At 34.7% G+C, this 27,866-nt stretch overlaps 1 protein-coding gene across 4 annotated transcripts; it reads left to right on the top strand.

The window, feature by feature from the left end:
* The first annotated feature begins 1,076 nt into the window (after window positions 1-1,076).
* Window positions 1,077-27,767, top strand: LOC129001612 (uncharacterized). Of its 4 annotated transcripts, none has more exons than XM_054428976.1 (9): window positions 1,077-1,092; window positions 3,593-3,744; window positions 5,032-5,108; window positions 11,366-11,482; window positions 12,009-12,143; window positions 14,676-15,392; window positions 16,280-16,428; window positions 17,132-17,222; window positions 27,435-27,767. In XM_054428976.1, the coding sequence occupies exons 2-9, from the start codon at window positions 3,596-3,598 to the stop codon at window positions 27,500-27,502; spliced, it is 1,503 nt and encodes a 500-aa protein (XP_054284951.1). In that variant the 5' UTR covers window positions 1,077-1,092; window positions 3,593-3,595; the 3' UTR covers window positions 27,503-27,767. The 4 variants fall into 4 exon arrangements, with proteins under 4 accessions (XP_054284951.1, XP_054284949.1, XP_054284948.1 ...); XM_054428974.1 differs by lacking the exon at window positions 1,077-1,092 and adding an exon at window positions 1,477-1,750; XM_054428973.1 differs by lacking the exon at window positions 1,077-1,092 and adding an exon at window positions 1,477-1,754.
* Window positions 27,768-27,866: the final 99 nt, after the last annotated feature.

Here is a 27,866-nt window from a genome sequence, read left to right as displayed (position 1 = left end):
AAGCCCTCTCAGTCACATCCAATTTCTTTTGAAGTTTTTATTTGTATAAAATTTGAAAGGTGGTCACCTTAGACTGATCAAACTATCCTATGTCACAGCAGACACGACACGGGCCAGCATGCCTTCATCTTTGAGTGCAACTGGTGTTTAACTATTGTATCTCCATTTCTATGACATCGTTTTAAGAACTCATACGTCACAGAAAATCATTGAAGCTATAGCTTCAGCTGGGAGTAGCTATAGCTTCAGCTGGGAGTAGCTATAGCTTCAGCTGGGAGTAGCTATAGCTTCAGCTGGGAGTAGCTATATATAGCTACTCCCAGAAAAGACATCTGGAACTGCTTCTAGCGCTTTGTCCAGTCCAGTCCACACTTTTTGGGGCCCTATTTTTGAAGTGGTTGAGTGTTGACGATTGATTTAACTCTCAACCATTTCAAAATAGGGCCCTTGGGGCAGTCGCAGCCCTAGAGATTAATTGCGGGGCCCAAGGTGAAGTTCAATAGAAGGCCTACCTGAAATACGGCTGTGTGGAGCCATTGACTATAAGACTAGTAGTGTGTTATATATAGTCAATGGTGGAGCCCCTGAAAAGCATGGGGCCCAGGCACCGCCTTGTTCGCCTGTATGTAGGGCCGCCTCTGCCATGAGGTCAAATATAAAACCCCTAGATAACCCATATCGAGCCTCAAAGTGGCTCTATCGAATGATCTAGTATGAATTAAGTAATGTGCGATGCTGTAGTGTGTGTAAGTTGTTCCAGGCCAGGCCATCAGTGCTCTAAATTAGTAGATTAGCGGGTGGGCAGGACTTTTATACACATGAACACAGGAATTCCACCCTTGATTGGCCGTGGTGAAAAAAGGTCGTCCGTAACAAAGGTACATCAAATTATATTCTGTAGGTCCCAATGCGGTATAAGTTAGAGACCTTGCGATTTTATGGCAATGAGTCAATTAATTATTCCTCAATCGGGCTTAACCTCGACCAGGAATGCCCTGGCGTAACTGTCAATGTCAATCACAGTTCCAGGCTAGCGTCCTAGGAGATGAGGAGGCTGTTTATGTGCGAGCACCACACTACTAGCTTCCACAAGTAGGAAAAGGCATTACTCCTAAAAAAATGAGTTTTGTCCTTGGAATGCCATCAATTAGAATATTAGGTTCATAATTATTGAGGTGATCCAAAAACATTTTTTAAGTACTAAATAATACTCAATTAAGAAATATAACGTTTATTGTTTTCTCCAGTTAGTAATGACTTGCCGATAAAATATATTCCGAAATGTATTAATTTGTATTATTAATTTATAGTGCCGACGACCAGCCGACGACCATACATGTTTAATCAATGGATGTCCTTATTGACTACATTTATCTAAGTTTTACTCTATGTTGTGTATCTTTTGGCGGTAGAATGATGAAGAAAACAAGAAATTATCAAATGAAAACAATCATTTAGAAGATTGAAGATTCGAATTTTCAGCAGCACAGCTTTAACCTCGAAACTCCTGACGTTGTCAATAATTTTATTAACTTCTCATTGCTTAGTACTGCGTAATTTAAATTTAACTAGGCCTAAATCGTAACAGAGATGAATAATATGAAATCTGAGATATCTTCTTAGTTCTTAATAAGTTAGGACCGTTTGTAGTTGATTAGTTGTGTTCGTGTGTAGTTTTGGATTATCTTATCTGGATGGTGTCTGTAAAAACCTGTCAGTTTCATTAGTTCTTATCGTACACGTTATCTTTGTAAGTAAGTATATACATAACTACATTTTACCTATGCATGTATTAGGCAAATATACATTGCTTAAGCTTCAATAAAGGCTAAGTAAGTTAAGTTAGTTGTAGTTGAGCAGTCCTTTGTTTATTCATAGCTTATCAATGGACAGTTACACAGTTTTTTTTACAAAATGTTACATAGTCTATTATTATATGTTAAGTATTATAAGTATTTGGACAGTATCTTATTAGACACAAGTAGGCCTAACTTAATGACATTAAGTTAGGCCTACTACGTAAAAACAACTTGTAATAGGCCTAAGGGACGTTCCGATACGAAGTTAGTAGCCTAGGCATCGAAATTTTCCTTTTGATATTCAGAGTAGGCTATCGGTATTGCTTAAATGGTATTATAACAGTAGTAAGAAATGTTAGAGTAGGCCTATCGGTATCGAATGAATTAGGCCTAAGTTACTGTAATTTTCAAAACTGATTGAGTTACCTACTAGGCCTAACTTAAATGATGTAGGCTATTTGTTCGGTTTGGACAAGCTTAATAATAATATTTCCTAAGCAATGGAACAGTATTAGGTGCATTCCTGTTAGGCTAAAGAGAACATTCAAAATCATCAATGATTTCTTTTCGATATATAAACATTTTATTTTTTTATCCGATATATTGATATTAACAAATTGAAACTTAACTTATTAGCTGACAACTAGGCCTATGATAAGTTCAGTATCGGGTCGCCGGAATTTTATCCCATATTTAACTTAACAATAACAAGAAGGCAAAAAATGTGATCGTTTGACAATGATTGGACTTGAATAAAAAGATGGCTTATATATTGAAACTAGGAGAACATGTGGTACATAATGGAGGAAAACAAGTGGTTAAAGAGCACGACACTAACCCCAATACTCTGCTTTCACCCCCCTCACACACAACACAGCGAAGAAACAAGAAGGGGAAAAGGAAGCTATCTTCAATTGGAGAAGATCCTCTTCAGTGCAGAATCACTGTCATTAAAGAAGTCATAATCGTGATGCTGAATTAGAGTATTCTCCTGACGATGGAGTCTTGGAACAGGACTGTGAAATCCGTAGCTGGTTGAACACTGATGTCGGTGGAACAACTCCTGGGTCCGAGTAGCCGTGGGGATTCTAAACGTGATAAGATCAAGTAACTCAGGACAGTCGATCATATTGGTGAAAAGTCTTTTCACAGAGTACAGCAGTGAGGCGTTCGGTTTATTGGACATTTCGGATTAAAGAGGTTCTACTGTACGAGCTATAACTCAATAACTCGGCTATTGAACCAAGTAAGGTATAACTTAGACATATTTGCTATGTCTGTTTGTCTGTCTGTCTGTAATTTAAATGTGTTTTAAGATATTAAAATAGATGGAATATGGATCGTAAAGGAAAACAAAAATATTGATATATCCAAAATAAATCATCGATAATATTGAATGTTTCCCTTAACAGGTATTAAGATTAATCTCAGCTTATTCTTCCGGATTCATTGTTCCCAGGTTGGGAGTCCTAGCGTTTCGCTGTCTTGTTTCATTTCCAAGTCTAAGTCTATGTTCACGCGATACGTCTATCATACGTTCCGTATGATTTTGTATTTAGTGTTTGTTTATTGTTTGCTGTCCCTTTCTCTTGGAGCTAATAATGTACAGTCAAACGTCTAAATTAAGTTACAGTAGCCTAACATAAAGGTATTTTAGGCCTACTGGTAAGTCAAGCCTAAAACATTCACTGACCACCATTCTCTATTTTGTTAAAAAGAGTTGGGAGACAAACTTTGCTTTATGTTGGATTTTTTATATTTGGAATGATTAAAAATTTCATGTTCTATTCCAGAAAATGAATCGAAAAAAGAATGTGCTTGTTTCAAGCACACCTCATCCGGAAAGAACCCGGCATATTGCCAGTTTGTTTGAAGACGTGGATTTCTCTCCCATCAATGAACTATCTAAGTCTAATTCAAAGGTCCCAAATGGTCTGCTATTGAAGTAGGTATAGTTTGAATCTGAAGATGTTGCTAACATAAGTTAAGCAAAGCAAGCACTTAAAAATGTGATATTGTGCAAATAAATAAAGGTTAGGCATACAGCCCACCCTCTCTTAACTGACATTAAGACTAAAGTTAGTAGGCTTTGAGAAAGTAAGGTTAGGCGCACACGAGCGATTATTTTGAGGCGACTATTTCATCGGCCGATCTGTGCATCATGTATTTGAATGGAAGCTCGCACACAGGCGATCAAGAATTGCGCAGATTTTAAAATCTGGGTTTTGCCACAGATTCATAGGCGAGGCGATTGTCGCCCGAAAATCTGTAACGTACAGATTGTTATCAGTCCGCGCCTAAAAAAATCGGCCAGTCGCTTGTTGTTCTCCACAGGAGTCTGTGAACTTCAGTGTGAGTTGTGTTGTTTTCTTTGCTAAAAAAGGCCACAGCTGTTATAATAAAAACTGGAACTTTCAACAGACATTCTATAGTAATTAAAGAACTTTTTACTGTCATCACGTAAAGTGTATAGTTTATAAAACTGTCGATTTAAAAGTCCCTGACTTACTATCGGATGAACCCAATATTTAAGTTGTCTTCTTTTTTCTTTGGTCTAATTAGAAGAGCACAAACACAGGTTAATTCAACAAAGTCCATTTTAGGATAGCTTAAACGCACTAAAAAAAATCCATTTCTCGACAAAAAAATTGCCACGTGTGCGCCTAGACTTAAATCAAGGCCGATTTATTTTTGGCCGATTCTTCAATCGGCCGATCAAAAAATCGACTGTGTGCGCCAGGCCTAATTGTTTTAGTCAAACATTTTTAGTTTGAGTTTTGGGTAAAAATAACCATTTTGGGTCCCCCTGGATAATTTTTTTTTTTTTATGATGTCTGTGTGTGTGTGTATGTGTTGCCATACCGGTATAGACTATTTGAGAATTAAGTTAGCCTACTTCTAGATAGATAGGAAAAGATAAATTAACCTCTTGTATAAAACTTGTGACGTAATACGCAAGGCAATAAGCCTAAAATGAATTTTAAAACTAATCATGTTTACTTTCTGGCCAGTGACATTATTTGTTTATGTTTATGTGATCCTCCAATACCCGAAACACTTACCCTTACTCTTAGAGCTGTAGGCCTATGAGTAAAATGTTTGGTTCTAAGTAGGCCTATTAAGTTTGAGATTTACTCACAACTTTATACTTTTAAACTTTTATTTGATTTCTCGTTTCAAAATGTTACCAAGCCTACCAATTTTTGATGTTCCATGTTTTATTTCTGTTCAGAACTGTATCTTCAAAACCAAGTACTTCGGTAAAAACTGGAGCTATTAGGAAGCGGAGAGTTGTAAGCAAAAAAGAAAGTAAGTTGTTATTTGATAAGATAAGAAAATCTAACAGTCTTGGAAACTAAATATTTGCTTATTCAGTAGGTTTGCAACAACTGGAGCATTAAGTTCAACGTTCAATTGTAAGGTTCAATTTTCCTTGTTAGACTTCTCACTCACTGTCACAATTATTCACAAAATTACTTAGTATCTTTGACTTTATAGATATAAAGTCAATGATAGTATACTGGACCACAATGCTCACACTAACACTAATCTTTACTTAGGCTTACTTTATAGAAATTATACCTCAACAAAGTTGAACAACTACTTTACATGCCTAAAGAAAAATTCTGGCAGTTTAAATGTGAACAATCATTTTGTAAACAAATGGCACATAAGTTAACCTCACATTATTTCATCCGATTATAGGCCTCGAATAAGTTAAGGATATTTTTTAAATCCAATAGTTTTACAATTGTAAAAAAATCTCTTTTTCTTATAAATAGGCCTAAACCAAAAAAACACTTTAATAGATCCATCTTACTCACCTTCTCACTCCAATTTCTGTACAAAATTTGATGGTTGCCCCTGGTTTGGAATAATAAAGACTATAAATAATCACTCAACGAGAACAATGGCAGTGGAAGTTTGGTTTTAGGCCTAAATAAAAATAGGGTGGCCCTATAGAATAAAAGTTATTCCAAGGGATCCATAGGGGACGGTCTGGGTACCGGTTGATTTCTTCCAAAATTTTAACGGCAACCTTAAGTTATAACTACACTGATTCTACTATTACGCTACTATCACCAAAGCAACGTGTTGTATTTAAGGTTTATATTTTGTAGCGTAACTTGCAACCTGTTAAATCTTTTTGTTTTATTTATCAGACCTAGGCCTAATGTTGGGTTGTAAAGTGATCAATTTAAACTGAAAGAATGAATGAAACAAACAAACAAATAATACAGAAATATATTGTCATAACAATTAGCCTACAGGTTTTGAGGTTTTGCTATGGGTTAACTAGTCAATTGTTCTGATAACTTCCCTAATATTTTTACGTTGAAATTGTCGCCTGAACTGAATCACTGATTATTTATTAATCAATCTCAGCCAGTAGCTGTTGTCACCTGATTGACAGTATAACCTAGTACAGAGTGTAAATATTTAATTTGTTTGATTGAGACTACTCATTGTCGCAAATCCTAATATATAATGTAACTGGCCAGTAGGCTACTAGAATACAGTACCCCAAAGCAGAATGTTTTAAACTGCAACAGACTAGGATAGATGCAAACAATTTCTGTGGGCTTACACGGTCCAAGTTGTGTGTAAATGAACCGTATGTGTGATAGTTTTAATGAATATTTGGAAAAAAGTGTTCAAATGCTGTATCTGCTCAAATACGCCTACTGTATGTAAATTACATTGAACCGCTTTAGTAATTCAGTTATTCTATGCATTCATACTCAAGATCGATGAACCGAATATTGACGTTGCAGCTTTTGTTTCTGTAATCATGACGTTTTGTAGCGTAACTGCTAGCAGAACAGACAGTTTTTCTGTAGAAAATAAAGATGTAGACTTTCTACAGATATATTTTTTGCAAAAAACAATGTTATTAACTTCTTATGTAGCATTTTCTGTAGAAACTTATACAGGTTAAGTGTAAGAAAGGACCATGTGACCCTAACTTTGCCTGTTTTAGCATTTTTAGACATGTTGTAGTGTTACTACTTGCAGAACAGAGAATTTTTCTGCAGAAAATAAAGTTGTAGACTTTCTACCTAGCATTTTCTGCAGATACTAATACATGTTAAGTGTAAGAACTGCGCCTGTTTCAATATTTAACTAAATTAAAAATACTGTCTCCCTTAGTTCTGCTTTGTGGTTAGTATAAACTTCTGAACTTCTGGGCGGGTAGATCTTCAAGATCCAAGGACCTCTTCTCTCATAACCATCTCAGCACCAACTATCGTCTCTTCAGCCCATTGCCTAGAGCCCAACGTCTCGTAAATGCTCTACCTGATGATTTTGACCTTTTCAATATGTCGCTGGCTGCTTTCAAGAAATGTGTGGTGATTTCGAAGTGGTGAAGTGAAGTTATTTCTATTATTTGTGCCTGCACCTCTCTGTGTTACGCAAATTTTTATTCTGCCCTTTTTTGTTTTGTTAGTTATCACGGCAGTTACGGTTTGCATATTTTCTGTTATGTTTGGGTTGCTTTGTTGCTTTGCTTGTTTTGTTTCATGATATGATTTTTGTTTCTGTTTTTGCACTCAAATGGCATTATCTAATAATTTCCTTGAATTAGTAGATCGTTATTGTGAATTCGTTCCAGTTTGTCAACTTGTATTTATTGTTGCTTGTTATCTCGTAGCTTGTTACTGTTCTGAATTGTATCACACTTGCATCTTGTTATTTCTTGTTAAATTGTATCACAACCTTAATCATCATATGTATTGGCGTCAGCCGTTGAAACAATAAATAAGTATATATCTCTGAATAGCAGGTCTTGTCGGTTCTGTTAGTGCCAGTTATGCTGGACACTTAATCCTGGATACAGTTTAATCAATTGTTATATTGTTTAGGCCTAATTAATATTGTTACTGGCCCTATAGGGAGTAGTACAGGGAGAGAGCTGGTGTGGTAGTTAGAGCGTGGGACTTCGATCCCTGAGGTACTTGGTTCAAATCCCGCCAAATCACTAATGGATATCTAAGTGATAATGCCGCAACCCCTAGGTCTAGCCTGAAGTAATGTGAAAAACAATCCTGAGCTCATGCCTCGGATCCATAGGACGAAAAAAATTTGGATTAGTCTATTGTCTCCTTCACCTGTGCAGCCTCGGCACCCACATTCTGATGCTGACCAAGACCAACCCGTTACTTTAATGTAAATCAATTCAGTTGCAGGGATAACTTTAATTCTTTCCTTTTAGCGAATTTCCCTATAGGGAAGTAGCTATAACCGTAGGTGGTATCAGACCTAGGCCTGAGACTGATTTACTTTCTCATTTTAATGTCCCCAGAGGCCAAAAACACCATTCGTTCACATACCTATATACAGGGTGAATAAAATGTCAAAACCCCCCTCTAATATCCAAGTAAATATACAGATATATCCTTTTGGTGGTCGTGCAATCTTAGCAGGAAGTTTCATTTTATGATTTTGAAATTTTTTAGTATCACCCAAAAAGGAGGATTTGGGGGGCAACTCAAATATTTCAAAAGTAAACCCCCTTCAAGTGACATCTCATTTTGAAGTGTTTACAAAAACTTAAAGAATGGTGAAAACTAGAGATCGCTATCTCTTCTCTATCCAAAATGGTAGCCCGTCAAATGTTGTGGAAAATCAATAGTCAAATTGGTTTGTAATGGTAATATTGGCTACCATTTTGGATAGAGAAGTGATAGCGAACTCTGGTTTTCACCATTCTGTAAGTTTTTGTAAACACTTGAAAATGAGATGTCACTTGATGGGGGTTTCTATTGACAAATTTTTAGTTGCCCTCCCAAATCCCCCCTTTTGGGGGGACTCTCAAAATCTTTAAATCTAAACCTTTATTTAGTGACACTTCGTTTTGAAGTGTTTACAAAAACTTAAAGAATGGGTGAAAACCAGAGTTCGCTATCTCTTCTCTATCCAAAATGGTAGCCAATATTACCATTACGAACCAATTTTACCATTGATTTTCCACAACATTTGACAGGCTACCATTTTGGATAGAGACCTCTAGTTGTCACAATTCTTTAAGTTTTTGTAAACACTTCAAAATGAGGTGTCATTTGAAGGGGGTTATATTTAAATATTTGAGTTGCCCCCCAAATCCACTCAAAATTTTCAAAAATCATAAAATGAAACTTCCTGGTAAGATTGCATGACCACCAAAAGGATATCTCTGTATATTTAATTGGAAAAATATTAGAGGGGGGGTCTTGACTTTTTATTCACCCTGTATATATGTGTGTGTGTGTCCATGAACACGATAACTTAAATAATTGTTGTCCGATTTTGATGGAATTTAGTTTGAAGGTGTAAGGCGGAATAAACTTGAATAAGTTCGCGAACCAGCATGATCGTACCATGGGAACAGGGTTTTATGGGGTAAAAATTGGTTTTTCTAATTTTTGACCCTCAAAACAACAAGTATCCCAAACAAACTATCCAAATTTCTCTCCAGACCTTTTTAAAGAGCTTAAAAAAAACAATTTAGTATATCAAAATAGTTTTTGTACTATTATTGGTTACGGAGTAAATTCAAAAATTTGTTATTTTAAAATTCCCATGTTATTCTTAAGGAGAATTTTGTAAAATGTTGTAGTTTGTTTTTTATGGATATATTTTGATCAAACTTGGTAAATTTATTTATTTTATATTAAGTTATATATATTTTACCAAAAACACACTTTTTACCCTCCCTGTAGCAGCAAGCCTAGGTACTCATAAAACCTAATGTTAATTAAATACATTTAATTGAAAATCAATTCAGGCAAATGGAAATTCGCTTAGTCCTCAGGTTTGCTGCGGTGGGGTATTTTATATTAACAGATGAAAGAGTTACTTTTTAAACAGTTCTCCTCAATTTAAAAAGGCTTATTGGTGCTAATTGCAACAGCTATAACATTGAGTTAGGATCTTTCGAATATTTAAATGACTATCTCAGTTATAAAAAGATTATGTCATGAACCCATAATCATGTCATGAACCCATAATCATGTCATGAAACATGTTATGAACAAGTTTTGGCAAAAGGCAGTTAAAAATTATTTTACTTGGTGCAGTGAAACAAGAATTGACAAAACTAATCCTGTAAGAGTCACTTTGAGTAAGTTAACAAACTTAACCGAACTATCAAAACAATTCAAATTAGTCCGCTTACAATTTTGACCGGACCTTGGCATCATGATTACACTTAATTTGGGCAGACCTCTGCATTTCAAATTCTCAGCAATACTCAGTTTCAGCTTGTCGGTGCGATTAGAGATTTTTCGTGTACTCTCTGCTTTACCATTATCCGCACAGCTATGGATTGGTCAAAGTGTAAGGTTTCGAGGCTAATTAAGTTGTGTTTGGAGTGCACTGATGCTGAGGTAGATAAGAAGCTGCAACTTAAGGTTGCAGTACCTTAGGGAGGTCACTAAGGACAAGTGCAAGGGTGAGTGAAGTGTGTGTGCCAAAATAGCACTTTGTACACACAAATCATCAATGAGTTAAAGGAGCCTTCCGATGGTCTTTTATAAAAAGAAATTCTTATCCTCCATCTAGGTTGTTTTGTCTTTTTCTCCTAAGTTTATTTTATGTACCAGCCATAATTAAAAACATACAGTACTGCTATTTCATCCATGGTGATTTTTAGAACACAATATAATCAAAATCAGCTACCGAAACTGACCTCATCACAACATGAGAGCAACTGACCTTATCTGCCAGTCGTAGTAGCGGGACTTGTGCCCCACATCCCTGGAATGAAAAACGGCATGAAACATTACATGGGACATGCGCCGCGACATGTTCCTGGGAATTGAAGTAATGAAACTTACCTTAACCAACATATTGGTATGCCGGCATACATACATTCAAACATCAAGAAAAATAATTATCAAAGATGTGAACCAGTTATAGCTAAGTTAAACAATCAAGCGATAATTTGATGAAAAAAATATTTTTTAAACATGAGTTAACATTTTCATAGCATTGAGATATATAGTTAAAAATTTAAACTACACATTTACTCATAAACGCGTTACAGTAGAAAACTAAATTTTAAAGTGAAATATTCAAAATATGTAACAAACACCGAGCATCATTATTTTTGTAAGCAAATAAAATGTAGGGTGAACATTTCAATGACAGTTTGAAACCAGCTGTTAGTTAAAAGCAAATAATATTGCACTGGTTAGACTTTAATTAATTTGTTAGTATTGGCTGTAACTATTTAAAAATTAAAACTAAATTTTTAAAAACCTAAACCCTTGGTAATAATTTTGGCTGTGACATTCCCTTCCTTTCAAAACTGATCTCCTGCTCAACAGCAGAATCATTAAAAACTGTCAAGTGGTTGATTCAAAATCTGTGAATAAAAAAAACCCCCAACGTTTAAGATATGCCTAACTATGCTCTTGCCAGGATATGTCTGCACCAAAAATAACAAGTATAATTTCTATTTAGTATTAGAATTATCTTATTGTTTCATAAGACTAAACTGTTGCATATATTAGTCACATTTAAACCTACAATTGTACGTTTTCTTTGTCATAACTAACTTGACATACGTAACTTGTTTGTCATAGCCAAACCGGAAAGTGCAACAGCTGGAGTTTTCAAGGAACTTGGAGTGGACCGTAAGGAAGTTGGTAACAATGCATTGTCCCTCTCTCGCAACCTTTACAACATGTTTCCTGAGCCAAGTAAGTGTAGCTCAGTATTTTCTTGTAACAGCTAGAAATTTTAATTTCAAATTGGCAAGTACAGGGCAGTACAATTACCATCAATCAATGTTAAATCACCTTCACTACCATGTCTCACAAAGCCCTTCATACAGAGGAGTGTGACGGCCGGCAGGCAATGTACACACCTGTAAATCTATACCTTAATAGTTTTTCTTTACTACCTACTTTATTTACAAGTTAGCAATATACAAATGATTTTTGAGTTATTCAAATCCTGTAACCAGATAAATCGGTAACCAAAAAGAGTCAAAGTGTTAATCTGTGTGTCTGTATGATTTTAATTATCTTCCAAATGAACTTTTGATTTTGTGTATTCTAACACTTTTAGTGATTATTATGAAGTTTTTTAAGTTAATAAAGTTATTTTGACTATATAGTATTGTAAGGCAGCTTACTTGAGTCAACATTTTTACTATCTTTGTCTGTTATTTAGCATTTTCATATTATCTTTGCTATCTTTTATTTATTTTTTGTGTCATTCCAGTTATTTTGGATTCTGACTCAGAGGAAAATACAACATTGGTTTTAAAACCTCCAAAAAAACTTAAGCAAGACAGTCAAGTCACAAAATCCAGTCCAAAGAAGAATGAAGAAAAGAAAACAAAGGAGCGAGCTCCAGGTTAGCAAAAATCTTGATTGTTAACAACATTTCAATGCCAACAATTAGTTCTACCTTGACTTGTACAAGACCTAAAGTATTTCAAAATGTTATAAAATGCCAATTCCTTGCCTTTATAGGCTACTATTTGATTTTAAAAGTTATGTCTGGTAAATGGGGTCCTCCATATTGACCCACTGACAAAGCCTTTTCTACCAGTTTTCCAGAGTTCTCTGTGTCATTTTTTGTAGAATGCCAGTCGCTGCTTGGGTGATTGCATGGTTAAGTACTTTCAGGGTTCTAGGGCGAGCTTTTTACACTTGTGCATTTAAATGTTCCCAAAGAAAAAAATTGTTATTTGACAAATCAGTTGACTTAACGGACAAAATGATGACCCCTTGCAAAGTGAGAAGACGTCCAGGAAATAACTCTTATCTCAAAATTGCCACAGAATACTGTGAAGTGTGTGCTAGTAGCTCCATCTTATTAAAACCAGATCTATTGCTCTTTATTTTCCTCAATAAATCTGTTCAATTTAGATCTGAGGAACTCCTCGATCATGTGCGATGTTTCCTACAGGGTGTCTAGCAGTCGGGAAAATCTGGAATTAGTATTGAATTTCAAAATGGTCTTGAAAAGTCGGGATTTAGTCTTAAATTTGATTTCAAAGTCGGGAATTTTCATGATTTTGCCGCGATCGTCGTCTTGCGTTTACGTAACCGCGAAAGCCATCATCATTGGATGTCTACACGGTCTCAGGAAATGTTCACGATTTTGCCGCAATAGTGGATGACGACGATGACGTTTCCAAAACCGCGGGAGACGACAATGACGTTTCCGAAACCGCGGGAGACTACGATGGCCTTTCCGTGACCGCTGGGGCGATGATAACGTTACCGTTACCGCGGGAGACGACGATAACGATTCCGTGACCACGAGAGACGGCGATGACGTTTCTGTGGCCGCGGAAGATGACGATGACGTTTCCGTGACCGTGGGAGTCAATGACGTTTCCGTGACCGTGGGAGTCAATGACGATGTCTACACAGCCGCAATAAATGTTCATTATGACGTTTCCGTGACGGCGGGAGGCGACGATGACATTTCGGTGACGGTGGGAGACGACGATGATATCTGTGATGATATATGATGATAGCTGCGGGAAATGTTCATGATTTTGTCGCGATCGTGGACGACGACGATGACGTTTCTGTGATCGCGGGAGATGACGATGACGTTTCCGTGACCGCGGGAGACGACGATGATGTCTACACGGCGGCGGGAGATGTTCATGATTTTGCCGTGATTGCGAACGTCGACGATAACGTTTCCGTGACCGCGGGAGATGACGGTGATGTCTAAACAGCCGCGGGAAATGTTCATGATTTTGTCACGATCACGGACGACGACGATGACGTTTCCGTGACCGCAGGAGATGACGATAACGTTTCCGTGACCGCGGGAGATGACAGTGATGTCTAAACAGCCGCGGGAAATGTTCATGATTTGACCGCGATCCCGGACGACGACGATGACGTTTCCGTGACCGCGGGGGAACTTTATTCATTAAAGTACAATACATAGATACAGGAATGGCGTCAAGAGTAATTTAACAAATCTAACTTAACTAAAATACTCATAACTATCAAGCATGGCGTAACAACATACCATCCATATGAACATTCTTTCAGCTCAAATAAAGTAAAACAAGCAGTGCAATATAAAAGTTTAAACATGAAAATATCAAAATTAAAATAATAGATAAAATTATTTTAAAACCAAAAGTTTCAACTTATGAAATAAAGCAATATAACTTATGGAACTAAAACTCTTCAAAGGAGTACATAGCCTTGTTGATAAGAAACTTTTTCAATTTTGATTTAAATTTATTTTTTGAGGTTTCCAATTTGATGTCTAAGGTCAAGGTGATGTCTAAACAGCCGCGAGAAATGTTCAGGATTTTTCCGCGCCGACGAAGACAATCACGTTTTTGTAACCGCTTTAGTCAATGATGATGTCTAACTAAACGTACGGTACGCGGAAGATTTCATGATTAAAAAAAACAACCAAATTTGCTAGTTTGAATTTTTTATTGCTGCATTATTTCTTTACTTGAAAACTCCACATTATCATAATACTACTTTATGACAAAGACAGGGGTTGGTGTAGTATTATTTAGAAAATTTGGTTAAGCTATAAAAATTGGTATCGGTATCAAGAATCGAGAATCAATACATTTTGGTATCAACGTTCACTAATTGTTGAAAAAACTAGTCTTGAAAAATCTGGAAATAGTCTTGAAAAGTCTAGAATTAGTCTTGAATTTTATAATGGAAATAAACTAGACACCCTGTTCCTACCTCTCACCCTGTTTGTCTATTGCGGTTAAATTTATATTGATGTAAATTCTTTATACAGTTTTCTAAAGAATATTTATTGGTGTCTAGATTTTTTCCTATTAATCCAAAATAACGAGTAACTGCATTTTTATGTACATAAATAAATCTAGAATAATACATAATAATAAATGTTCATTTTTTCATCTGCTTATAGGTAGCAGTATGATTACGAATACACGACTAACTCGTCTTGCTGTGGGTAGCAAAGATAATAAAAACACTAAATCAAATTCATCAGAAAGTGTTTCTTCAGTTGTAAAGGAGTTAAAAACTTCCAGCACCAAACCACAAACTGTGACCAAGCTGCCTGGCTCCCCAAGTAACAACCGTAGTTTGATTGAAATTGATGATGATGATGATGATGAGGTATTCCCTATTTACAAACCCGGAGCTTCTATTCACCAATCCTCTAAGACCAATAAAAGAAGTGAAAATGTACGTCTCTCACTCGAACTAGCCGATAACTTCCCAATACAGTGGAGGGGGAAATGTAAAAAAACCACGGATATTGATGAAAGTGTCTTGGAATTTGTAAATAGCGATATTAATAAAAACAAAATTGAAGAGACAAATAAAAAGTACAATGAACCTAGCACAAAGCCCAAACTCGGAGTGAATGAGGAAAATCATTTGAACGACTTAAAACCAAGTAATAGTGAAGATCATAAAGACGGGTGTGTTTTCAAAGAGAATGAAAATATTGGGGCGAAAATGAGCAATGATGTTCAGAAAAGTTGTGATAAAATAAAGTTTAGGAAAACTAGTAAAACTGATGTTCTACAGGAGATTGAACCCAAAGGCAGTGCTAGTATTGATGTAAAACCTCAAAGTAGAGTTAGAAAGGTGTCTAGTAAAGAGAAAGAAAACTCAGGTAGGCCTAATTTCCTCATTTTATTGCATGATTTTTATGATTTTATTAAGTTCCTAAAGCCTATATAGAAGTAAGAAATAATATTCCTAAAGTCGGGACCACGTAAGTTTGCAGTTGGTGGTAGCCAATCACAAGACAAGGCTAGTGCGACGCTGCCACATCGCCCAACACTAATTAAAATATACTAAGCAATATTTTCAAATCAGCTGGTATTATTAGATTTGGCAACACCGCATGGTTCTCATTGGTTCATTCAAAACCATATGATAAATAGGCTCCTCCCTCAACTGCAAACTTATGTGGTCCCGACAATAGTTCCTAGTAGCCTACATTGAGCATGTTAGTTTTTATTCAAAATACAACTAACAACTACTTAAAAACTCTAATGTTTCTCATTCAATTTGAAAAATTGAGATATTATTTTAATCTTCACAGTAAAATATTTTTCTTTTGATCAAATTTACAGTTTTGTTTTGTATTATTGGGCATGAAATCAATATAATTGTTTATTGGTGTTATCATAGACAAATTGAAATAAATATAGACCATCAGCCATACCACGGTTACCATAGGTTTTGGCGCACACCGCTGGGAGCGCCATGTAGTTACGGCGTACACACTACGTAACTACATGGCGCTCCCAGCAGAGTACGCCAGATCCTATGGTAACCGCAGCACGGCTGAAAGTCTATATTTAATTTGTTTTGTCAATGAAGTTATATGTTTCGTGATTGGTACTTGGCATAACTCATTTTTAATGAAAGACCCAATATTTAAGAATAAGCTTATAAATATCAAACGCTTTAGGCCTAACATGTTCAACACTTTTTTGAAGGTATTTTTCCTTTTTGTATCATCAGTCTAATTGTCTTGTTCTCTTGTTGCAGTTCAGATCTCTCGGTTTGTAGATGTTGTTTTTAAAGTTAACCACGCCAATGGTGGAATTATCGCTAAAAGTCTGAAAACGGATAAAAATGATGTTGGTTACTTAGAGGTTGTTCCAGATATAATATTTCAGGGACAAAATGCAAACATTGTAAGTATATATTTAAATTAAATCATTCCCATGTTTCCCACTGTCTCGAATAAAACTGTCACTCTAAATACGATCAAACTTGGTAAGATCTGTGGGAGTAAGCTCAGGTTTAACAAGAGCCATAGCAGGTGATCTCTTTATGACAAATTAAATTGGTTACCGGTATCCAGATCACTGGTAACCTATCAAAGCCCTGCAAGTCATTTTGGTGTTGGAGTAAGCTTTATGAGGTTCATAAAGCTTTTTTTTCATTTTTAAAGGGATGATTGAATAGTACCAAGATATGTGTGCATCTATGAAAACAGAAAAAAAAATTCCATAACCACTTGTACATTGTACAATTTTACCCGGACAAAGCCAGGTTTTGCTGCTAGTTTTCTCCATAAGAATAGCATGGAAATTTCAAATTACACTATTTTTGAATTTTCTCCGTTACCGTTAGGCATACAACGCGCTTCAATATACTAAATTATTTATTTGTTTAAGCTCTACAAAACGGTTTAAAAAGAAATTGCAAAATTTTTTGTTTTTAGGGTTAAAAATGGTACAAAGTTTCATCAATATCGGATCATTTTTGCTCAAGTTATCGCGCTAACAGACACATATATATCTATATGAATTTGAAAAAAAAATGTGTATGTATTTTTCATTTCGACTTAGGCCTAAATCCAAATTGTCTAATGCTATGTAATCCTTTTAACAGACATTTGTCGTAATCGAGGGAAAAGCCAAAGTTGTCCACCTGGGATCACATCATACCCTTTCTCCTGGAGATATGATTCACATATCTTCCGGTAAGTTCACTTTTGGTTACCGTTACTAGATATTAGTTTGTTTTGTAATCACCTGCTAAGTAAATACAGAGTGTTGTATAAGCGGTGGGGCACACGGGAGGGACTAAGGCTAACATATCTTGTAGTGTCAGCGTTCACCGCTAGAAACGCTAAGTTAAAAAATTTAAATTAATTTTTTTTTAATTTTTTGTTATAAAGTTAACTTTTTAATTATAATTTTTTAAAATCTAAAATAAATTTTTAATTTTTAAAATTAAACTGAACATAACCTAACCAACCAACCAGACTTGCTGATAATATAAAAACTATATATGATAAAAGTCTAATTAATGATTACTTATAATTTTTATAATTATAAAATCAATTTTAAAATGTAGTATTATAAAATTAAACTGTCATAACCTAACCAACCAAACTTGCTGATACTATAAACAAGATATAAGATAAAAATCAAATAAAGGTTCAATATTAAAAAAAAAAAAAATTCTGTTCATAAATAAAATTATAAATGCAACAAATTCTAAAAAAAGATGTACAGTTAAGAAGTATTCGCATTCCAATCAAAAATCGTTGACAAAAAGTTAATGTCCCCGAGAGGTTTCGAAACCCGGGACCTCCTGAACATCAATCCGAAATGCTACCAACTATGCCACGAACACCGCTGAAATCACATTGTCTCGTTACGGTAATCGTGTTGTCTCAAGAGAAGACATTAGCCACTGGAGATATGACGTCACTACACCTTTAGCCTTAGTCCCTCACGTGTGCCCATTCCATTGTACAAGTAAAGTGGGATATTGTCTCTATATTATGTATTTAATACTTTGACACACGTGTTTCATAAATATTGGTAGAAACATTGTTTAGTTAATAAAAGTCAACATCTATATCTATCTATATATTAATAGGCAAGCATGTTTCTTTAAAACCTTTTTTCTCAGCTCGTGTGAATCGTAGGGAAAATCTACGCATACCGTTGGAAAGCTATTTTCCTGTAGATGTGCAGAATCCCTTTATAAATTAAAATAGGCTCAAAAATAAGCACGAAAAATGAATTTAAAATTTTGAAAAATTAACATGTATTTAATGGGTTGCTATGCTGGTGACGAAATAACAACGAAATATAAACAGAAAATCTAAACAAATGGAAGAAACTCCAATCACATGTTTAATTCACAGTGAGGGATGAAAATAAAGAAGTATGTACATCAAATATTTTTGGTCGAGTTTCGACCACTGGACGACCTCTAGTACTTATTTAATACGCAAGCAAGTTTTTTGTGACAATTACTCCTCCGAAACTACTGAACCGATTGACATGTTTTTGGTGTCATTGGAAAGAGCGTGACGTGAAGTTGTGCAGGAAACATTCTTTTTAGCTAAATAATTAAAGAATGAGGCCCTGGGGCCCTTTAAAGTTTCATATTTCTCCATAAGATTAACATGGGAAACAAACATTGTTATGAAACTCCAGCTGTTGTCAGAAATGCTGTTCTGCTATTTAATTTAATTTGTTTACAAGGAGAATTGTTTCTTGGTGCCATGTGGTCAATGAATTATACTTTAGCATATATATTTTAAATGCTATACACTATATAAAATGATAGTATTGTAATACATTGAGAGATCTTCATTTGAATAATCAATAAGCACAATTGAGCCTTTACCTATATGTTTCCTGGTAAGTGTGTTGTAACTGTTTGTTATAGTATATTATAGTATCTCAAAGTAAAACCGAATTATTATTTTCTGTATTCTCACCCCGTAGCGAAGCACGGGCAGAGCAACTAGTACTTATTTAATAGGCAAGCAGGATTTTTGTGACAATTACTCCTCCGAAACTACTGAACTGATTGACATGTTTTTGGTGTCATTGGAAAGAGCGTAACGTGAAGTTGTGCAGGAAACTTTCTTTTTAGGTAAATAATTAGAGAGCGAGGCCCTGGGGCCCGTTAAAATTTTGTATTTCTCCATAAGATTAACATGGGAAACAAACATGTTTTGAAACTCCAGCTGTTGTTAGAAATTAAATATTAATAATTGGTCTCCATGGAAGCATGAGAAAATTTACAATGTTTACAATTTGCTTTGACATTTAAACGTAAACAACCAGAACTGTCAAATGCCTATTTCACAATTCAATTTCAGACAGCTGATAAAAAAAAAACAACTATGTGGTAGGGCCTTGGGTTTATTTAATCTTAAACTTTATTTTTTTTTATTTTTTTTTTATCACAATTTTATTTACAATCTGTTCATTTTTAGAACATTTAGCAAATACAATAACAAATTTTAATAAAACGTTAGTTAATCTCTGTCCATTGACAGAGCTAACTTAAAAATATTTCAATGAAAACATAAATATGTAAATAAACAAGGGAAAATTAAATTGTTCAAACAAAACGTGTGCTTAGATCCAAAACATGAATCCTTTTTAGCCTGTATATACTGGTGCTGTTGTCCAAGAGGTTTAGAGCCAGGTGATTAGGGTGATTTTCAAGTTTCTTTAGATATTTTGCACTAAATTTGGTTATTTCCTCTTCAACCGTAGGAATTCCACTGTCCTTGTGAAGGATATTGTTATTAACATACTACGGGGCTTGCAGAATGAACCTTAAAACTTTTGACTGAAATCGTTGGATAATGTTTATGTTCGACATACTGGACGTTCCCCACAGTTGGATTCCATAAGTCCAAATTGGCTTCAGTATTACTTTGTATAGTAATAATTTATTTGCAATGGTCAATTTTGATTTACTATTTAGGAGCCAGGAAAGATTTTTAAATTTTAAATTTAGGTACATTCTTTTATTCCAGATATGGGTTTTCCAGGTTAATCTTTTGTCAATCGTCATGCCGAGATATTTCACATCGTGGGATTGCGGAATTTGGACATTATTTAAGGTTACAGGAGGACAAGTACCTAATCTGGTAGTGAAGGTCACATGAGTAGATTTGCTCTCATTCACTTTTATTTTCCATGTTTGCAACCATTCTTCTAAGTCATCTAGGGAATTTTGAAGATTAAGTGAAGCTACCACTGGATCAGGATGGGACGCTAAAATAGCTGTATCGTCAGCAAAAGTGGCCACAGAAGTATTCACATTTTCAGGTAGATCGGCTGTAAACAGAGTATATAGTACAGGTCCGAGAACACTTCCTTGGGGAACGCCAGCTTGAATTGGGTACAATTTTGTAATGCTATCTCCAAATTTAACTCTGAAATATCTGTCGGTTAGGTATGATTTAATTGTCATATAAAATGTATGAGGAAGATTCAGTTTGAGTTTATAAAGTAGGCCTGTGTGCCAAACTTTGTCAAAGGCTTGACTTACATCGATAAAGACAGCTGTACAATAGTTCTTTTTCTCAAGGTCTTCTTTAATTGTATTAACCAATCTATGTACTTGTTCAACTGTGGAATGCTCCCGTCGAAACCCAAACTGATGATTTGGAATCAAGTTTCTGTCCTCTACTTCTTCAAGTAGACGATTCAAGAAGAGCCTCTCAAACAATTTGGATGTTATTGGAAGTAGACTGATAGGTCGATATGAACTTGCTTGTTGGGGTGGTTTTCCTGGCTTTGCTATCATGATTATTTCTGAAACTTTCCATTGTGACGGGAAATACTCAGTCCGTATAATTGAATTAAAAATGAGTGTCAGGTATATGAATGCTTTTCTAGGAAGCTCTTTCATTACTTTTCCCGTGATTAAGTCGTATCCAGGGGCTTTAAACAGTTTTAATTTGTTTACAAACTTCTGAGGGAGTAAAGGGCTTTATTGGAGGTGATAACTGATTTGGTGAGTCAATGAACTCAAGAATTTCGTCAAGATTATTAAAATTATTATTTTGATTTTGATTGGGAGTAAACACTGCGGCCAAGTGGTTTGCAAACACTTCAGATTTTTCAATATCGTTTCTTGCCCAAGTTCCATCGGACTTAGAGATAGGCAGTATCAGGATATTTGGACGGTTCATCCCTCTAGTAGCTTTCCATAAAGAGTAGTTTGTTGTTTTATCAGGTGACAAATTACCTGTATATTCAGAAAACCATTCATTTTTTAAATTTTTCAGATCCCTCTTAAGTTCTTGAGTTGCTCTGTTAAATTTAGTTTTATCTCTCGGATTTCTAGTCTGTTGCCAAATTCTTCTTAATCTTCTCTTCTCAGCAACTTTCCGTTTTACATGTAATGGATAGTTGTAGGAAGTTAAATGGGTTCCTGTGTTTTGTATATTAGGAGTCGCTTGCCAGCAAGATTGTTGAATTACATTGTTAAAATTTTCTACAGCGTCATCAATGTCATCTGGAGTTTTAAGAGGTATTTTTAGAGAAAGCTCTTCATTTACTCTGTCTCGAAATATGTCCCAGTCAGTAGATTTATTAAACAGCTTAAGAGGCTGTTCTTTACACACAACAGTCGAACTTAAGGTGACAATAATTGGTGAATGGTCTGACGACAAATCTAGGCTTGCTTTCACATCAATATAGTTTTGACCAATTCCTTTTGTAATAAAGAAATCTAACAAATCAGGAATTTTTTGAGGATCTGTGGGCCAATATGTTGGTTCAGCTGTTGATATAAACTGAAAATTGTTATTGGTGACTGATGTCAATAGTTGTCGACCTCTTGGGTTAGCTAGTCTTGAGCCCCACATGGGATGTTTTGCGTTGTAGTCTCCACCTGCTAAGAACCTGGGGCCAAGTGTATTAAAAAGTCTGTAAAATTTTGGGAAGTGACGTTATGACGAGGTGGGCTATATATTGCGGATATAGTGAGCGGTCCAGACCTATTTTCTATTACTATACTGGTAGCTTGAAGATGGTTGTGTTGATATTTGGGCAATTCATAATGTGATATGAAGTTTTTAATCAAGATAGCACTGCCACCATGAGCAACGTTGCCTGGGTGGTTTGAGTGGTAAAGTGAGAAATTTGGAATTTTAAAGTAACTAAGATCAGTAAAGTGGGTTTCAGATATAAGCATGACATCAATTCTGTTTTGTATAATAAAAGCTTTAAGTTCTTGGTGATGTTTGACCAAGCCATTGGCATTCCAGAGACCAAATCGTATGATGGATTATTTATTATAAATCTATTTCAATGATTATGAAACAGATTTTTCCCGTTGCGAAGCAAAAATTAAAAGTGAGAAGAAGAACATATGTTAATTGTAAACAGTCAATGTGTAAATTATCTATGTTGTATTAAAAATTTGTATAGTTTTGGATGTTGATTTGTGTTTCGATATAAGCTTTAAGATTTGCCATATGAGTATGCCTGTGATAAATAACACCATTTCAGAGTTCTGCCAGTTTTTGCCTAACTCTGTCCTGTAGAGTTTAAAGTAGCCTACACCTTATTGTCTACAAATTGGCTAAATAACTTAGGTACGGTACATTATAAAAGCTGACAGCCTTTTTACGTTGACTTAAATTGTAAGCTTACCTTTTCCCGTCCATGGGCAGTTTGATAGTTAAAAATTAACCCTTTAAACGGAAATAGGACTGTTATGTAAATTGTGAGTATTTCGATTAGTTAATAATCTTTTAGTCGACTCTTTTAAAATAATCGGAAATTATGGCTGTTATTAGTTTTTAAACAAGTTATTCGTTTATAAATAACTCCAGTACTTCTTTGCAATTGCTCGATTTCGAGCAACATGTACACTAGTAGTAGATATTTGGTAAACAATGAAGCTTTGGAAAAGTGTTATTTTCAGTAAAATCTTGGTTTTGTTTCACCAATAAAACCACTTCTCAAAGGTTGGAACTTTGTTTATGGAATATACTGTATAAAGTTTTGTGAAACTTAATACTATTGTTAGATCTAGGATTGTACTGTGAGTTCCAAAGGCGTTTCAGGCGCATGTGTAACATAACAAAACTACCATTCTCACAAGTGTAATTGTGAGTGTGATTCAACCATTGAGCTATAAATTCATGTTAGCACTGGTACGCCAACTAGGCTAGAATACCGAGACACTGTAAAATGTAATGTTGGTACCAACTAGAAGAATCAACCAGCTTTATTACATTCCCCTATTCCCCTACTTCCAATGTACTTCATCCCTTAGTACAAATGGTGGCTAAGGTCTCGCAACTCTCTCATTCTCCAGTTGTCTCTGTGACGCAGTTAACTCAAAACAAACACCGGACATGTGCTGCAACTTGGTACCGTAGTCAAGTTTATAAATCCTTTCACCATTTCAGGCTTTTGGCAAAGTTAGTGGCTTAAGAACCAGTTGACCTTAGTCAGTAACAAAGCTGTCATCTCATTCAATCAACACTTGCCTTTCACACGCCTTTGCCTAAAATCTATAAGTATTATTAAAAGACTTTGTTGGATTTTTGCATTCAGCAAATCAACCCCTAAATTAATTTTAGGCATATTGGGTATCAATTTAAGGTTCTTTTTCTCTAGATGTGCCTTTTAGAGGTTTGGATGATATCCCGTAAATGTCTTTCGTCAAGCCCTTCCTATCAAATATATTAAAACAGGGTTTTTTTATTTCACGATTCTGAATCAACCACTTGACGGATTTTCATGATTTTTCTGTTGAAAGAAAGATAATTTTGAGAACTAGGGAATGTCATAGCCATAATTTTAGTTTAGGGTTTCAGGTTTCTAGAAATTAAGTTTTAAATTTCAAAAAGTCTAGCAGCCGGCGCTAACATTCTACTCTAGCTTTTGTATAATACCATTTGCTTAACGTAACAGCTGTAAACATTCAGCATTTTCAACACAAATTCAGCTTTTGGATGAAAATGAAATTAGATAATGTAGAATTGACTTATTTATACTATGTGTAATGCTATAACCATTGATACGTTCATTTATTCTGTAAGAGGATGAGAGTTTTTACATAGTAAATTACTAGATGTTCTAATTTATTTTTTTGAGCAGACTTTAAAATATTTAGTTTGTTTAAGTGAAATATAAATTGTTATACAGTAAAACCTTGAGAAGAAGACCCTCGATAACAAGTCACCCTTGATAACAAGTGTAATTATCAAATCCCCTTGAATTTATTTTACCCTTAATCACATGTTATTAGAAACCTCAATAATAAGTCAACCTTGATAACCAGTCTAATTTAACAATCCCCATGGGAGTCTTGTTATCGAGTTTCTACTGTGACTAACAGCTGGTTGAATAAAAAAATATTCTATAAAACTAAGAGGTTAGTTTATTTACTTTGTGCTTTTGTCATTGATTATGGAAACTAAGTAAGATTCTATAACCATTGGCTATATACGAATGTTGCTCACAAATCTTCAAAAGAAAGCTTAGCCTATCAAAATTATTTTACTACTCGACTTTTTGAGGAAATGTTGGGAAAATAACAATGATCACATGAATGATCACATCTTTACTATAAATTTTGAACTGCTTAAACTATGCTTGAATTAGTAATAGGCACACTATATACAGTTTTAATGGACTACTCGATTCCCGTACGTAGGACGGGCCAACAGCTTGCAGGCTTTTAAACTTTCAGAGTTTGTGCTGAATTCTGTTGTCAATCATCTAAACTTTTTCAAGTTTACATTTGTTTAGATGAAATGTCCAATGTGTTGTGACCATCTGTTTTTATGTAAACAAATGTATTACATCAAAACAGATGGTCATGATACAGTTTTGTTTATATTCATACAAAAATGGGGTTACAGTTGGTGATGTTTTAGTGAATTAAAGTAAAATAGATACTTTCCTGTTAAAGGGAACATTCATTATTATCCATGATTTTTTTTCTCGATATATCGATATTAACCAATTGAAACATATCAGCTGACAACTACGATAAATATTGTCCAGTACCTATCAACAAACAATAATAAAATGAAACTGTTCTAAAAAAAATAACCTAACATAACTAACCAAACTTGCTGTGTGACATTTAAAAATTCTGTGTTTAACTTGCCTTTTCTGTTATCAAAAGAAATTTTTAAATAATACAACAAGTTTGGTTGGTTATTTTAGGTTAGCTTAGAACAGTTTCATTTCTTAATCCACCTAAACAAGATCAGTTGTCAATTTGTAATGGATCGGAATACAAAAATATCGATATATCGAAAAAATCATCGATAATAATGAATGTTCCCTTTAACAGGAAAGTACCGTAAAATATTGTAATATTATTTGTATGAAATGTAAAGAAGAAAATTACTTGCGTTAGATTTTGTGTTTTCATAGTATTTTGCGTTTTCATAGTATGTTTTATTGATGTTTTAGTGAATTCAAGTAGGCTAAAATATTGTAATGGTATTTGTTTAAAATGTGAAGAAGAAAATGACTTACATTAGTTTTTGTGGAAATTAAGGACATAGGCTGAAATACCATACTTATCTAAAGAAGTTTTTGTTTTTAATTAAAGTCTGTTTCACTTTTTTATTCATGTTTTTATATTGTACTAGCTGTACCCGCGGGCTTTGCCCCGTTTAACTTCATAAGTATTCGCATGGCTCAATCACGTCCTGGTTGAAGTTCGTTCGCTACGCTCACTCGCCTTTTGGTTGCAAATTAGCTGTTGTCATAAATTAAAAAAATAATAGTGCTGCACCCTGTTGGTAATCCTCGTAACTTTAATGCTATTTTTAACATCATAGAACAGAACCAACTTGTTTAATTGAAACTGCTGTTAAGATTCATTAATTCCTTTTAAATATGAAAAATCATAAGGTTAACATGGGAAACTCCAGAGCCACTGGGGCGGAGCCCGAAAGCCCGATCAGAATAAAAACTACTTAGTTTTCATATTTAATGCCCAAAGAATCGGTGTACCAAATTTCAGCCTCCTAGGTACATGGGAAGTGGGAGAATTAGTGATGAGTGAGTGAGTGAGTCAGTGAGGGCTTTGCCTTTTATATATATACTAGTGTACAGGTTGCTCGAATTCGAGCAATTGCTAAGTATATTGCAGGCGTTATTTTAAAACGAATAACAGTCATAATTTCTGATGACTTTAAAATATTCAACTCAAAGATTATGGAAATACTCAAGATGTACATAACAGATCAATACAATAAAAATTGTTTGTAAATATCTTATCATATTTCAAGAGCTGATCTTGTTTTTTAGTGTTCTAGTTTTTAGTGTTATAAGTCAGTAAATGTTTGTAGCAAACTTATTGACTGTTTACATTTAACATATGTTCTTCTTCTCACTTTTAATTTCTGACAACAGCTGGAGTTTCATAACAATTTTTGTTTCCCATGTTAATCTTATGGAGAAATACGAAACTTTAAAGGGCCCCAGGGCCTCACTCTCTAATTATTTCCCTAAAAAGAAAGTTTCCTGCACAACTTCACGTTACGCTCTTTCCAATGACACCAAAAACATGTCATTCGGTTCAGTAGTTTCGGAGGAGTAATTGTCACAAAAAAACTGCTTGCGTATTAAATAAGTACTAGTGGTCGTCCTGTGGTCGAAACTCGACCAAAAATAATTAATGTAGAGACTTCTCTATTTTCTCCCCACACTGTAAATAAAACATTGGAATTTCTTCCATTTGTTTTGATTTTCTGTTTACATTTTGTTGTTATTTCGTCACCATCATGGCAACCCATATGGTCCATGTTAATTTTTTGAAGTTTTCAAATTCATTTTTTGTTCTTATTTGTTAGCCTATTTTAATTTTTAAAAGCATTCTGCACATCTACAGGAAAATATCTTTCCAACAGTATGCGTAGATTTTCCCTGCGATGCACACGAGCTGAGAAAAAAGGTTTTAAAGAAACATGCTTGCCTATTAATATATAGATAGATAGATATATATAGATTGGCAAAACTAATCACATAAAGTTATATTTAGGGTTTGCTTAAAAAAAATTAGGCTATAAGTCAGTGGTAAGTTCAATTAAAAAATTGATAATTTTCAACTTAACTCAGATCAATAGAAAATTGTAAATTAATTCAAATATATCACAGAAGTCACAAAGTGACGCTGGCTGCTAGTATGCATTAAAGTGTGTCAAAGATCATGGGATCAACTTCTGGAAGTTTGGAAGTTTTAGGCTAAATTTACAACAATACGCAGTTGTTTGTTGTTTGGAGGATAAATTATTGTAAATTATGGAAACATTACACCAGAAATATTTAGCAAATTAAAAAATGTATAACATTACAGTACATTTATAACATTGATTGATATTCTAATATGCGTGTGTACCATACCTAAATTATAGGCTAACGTTTTGTATCTTTTCCAGATTCTGGGTACAAGTTTGAGGCTGCAGGCAAGGGACATGTTCGTTTACTTTACATTAAGGCACATTGATATAACATGCAATAGGTTGAAGAACTTGTAAATTATAATATAGGGCTGTGCAAATCTTGAAAAGGAATGTGTATAGTATATTTTCATGTTTATTTATTCTTAGAGGCTAGTGTTTAATCATTGATCACGATGTACCGTAATATTTTTGTTGTGTTTTTACTGTTGAAGTGTAGCCTACTTTGAAAGAGCAAACTCTGTTATGAGGGCAGAAAACCCCAGAATAGAAAATGTATTGTTAGTAAATAAAGCTTTACCTTAATTCTTACCAGTCTTATTTCCTTGGAAAGTTTCCCTTAATGATTCTGAGTAAAATCAAAACAGAACTACCTGACCCGGTCAGTTAGATGATCTCCTAAAATACCCT

This window comes from Macrosteles quadrilineatus, unplaced genomic scaffold, assembly GCF_028750875.1.
Source record: "Macrosteles quadrilineatus isolate MER2022 unplaced genomic scaffold, UCM_ALF_1.0 Scaffold_8__2_contigs__length_117827958, whole genome shotgun sequence".
NCBI lineage: Eukaryota > Metazoa > Arthropoda > Insecta > Hemiptera > Cicadellidae > Macrosteles > Macrosteles quadrilineatus.
Note: the sequence above shows the minus strand (reverse complement) of the source record. Positions and strands in the feature narration are given on the sequence as shown.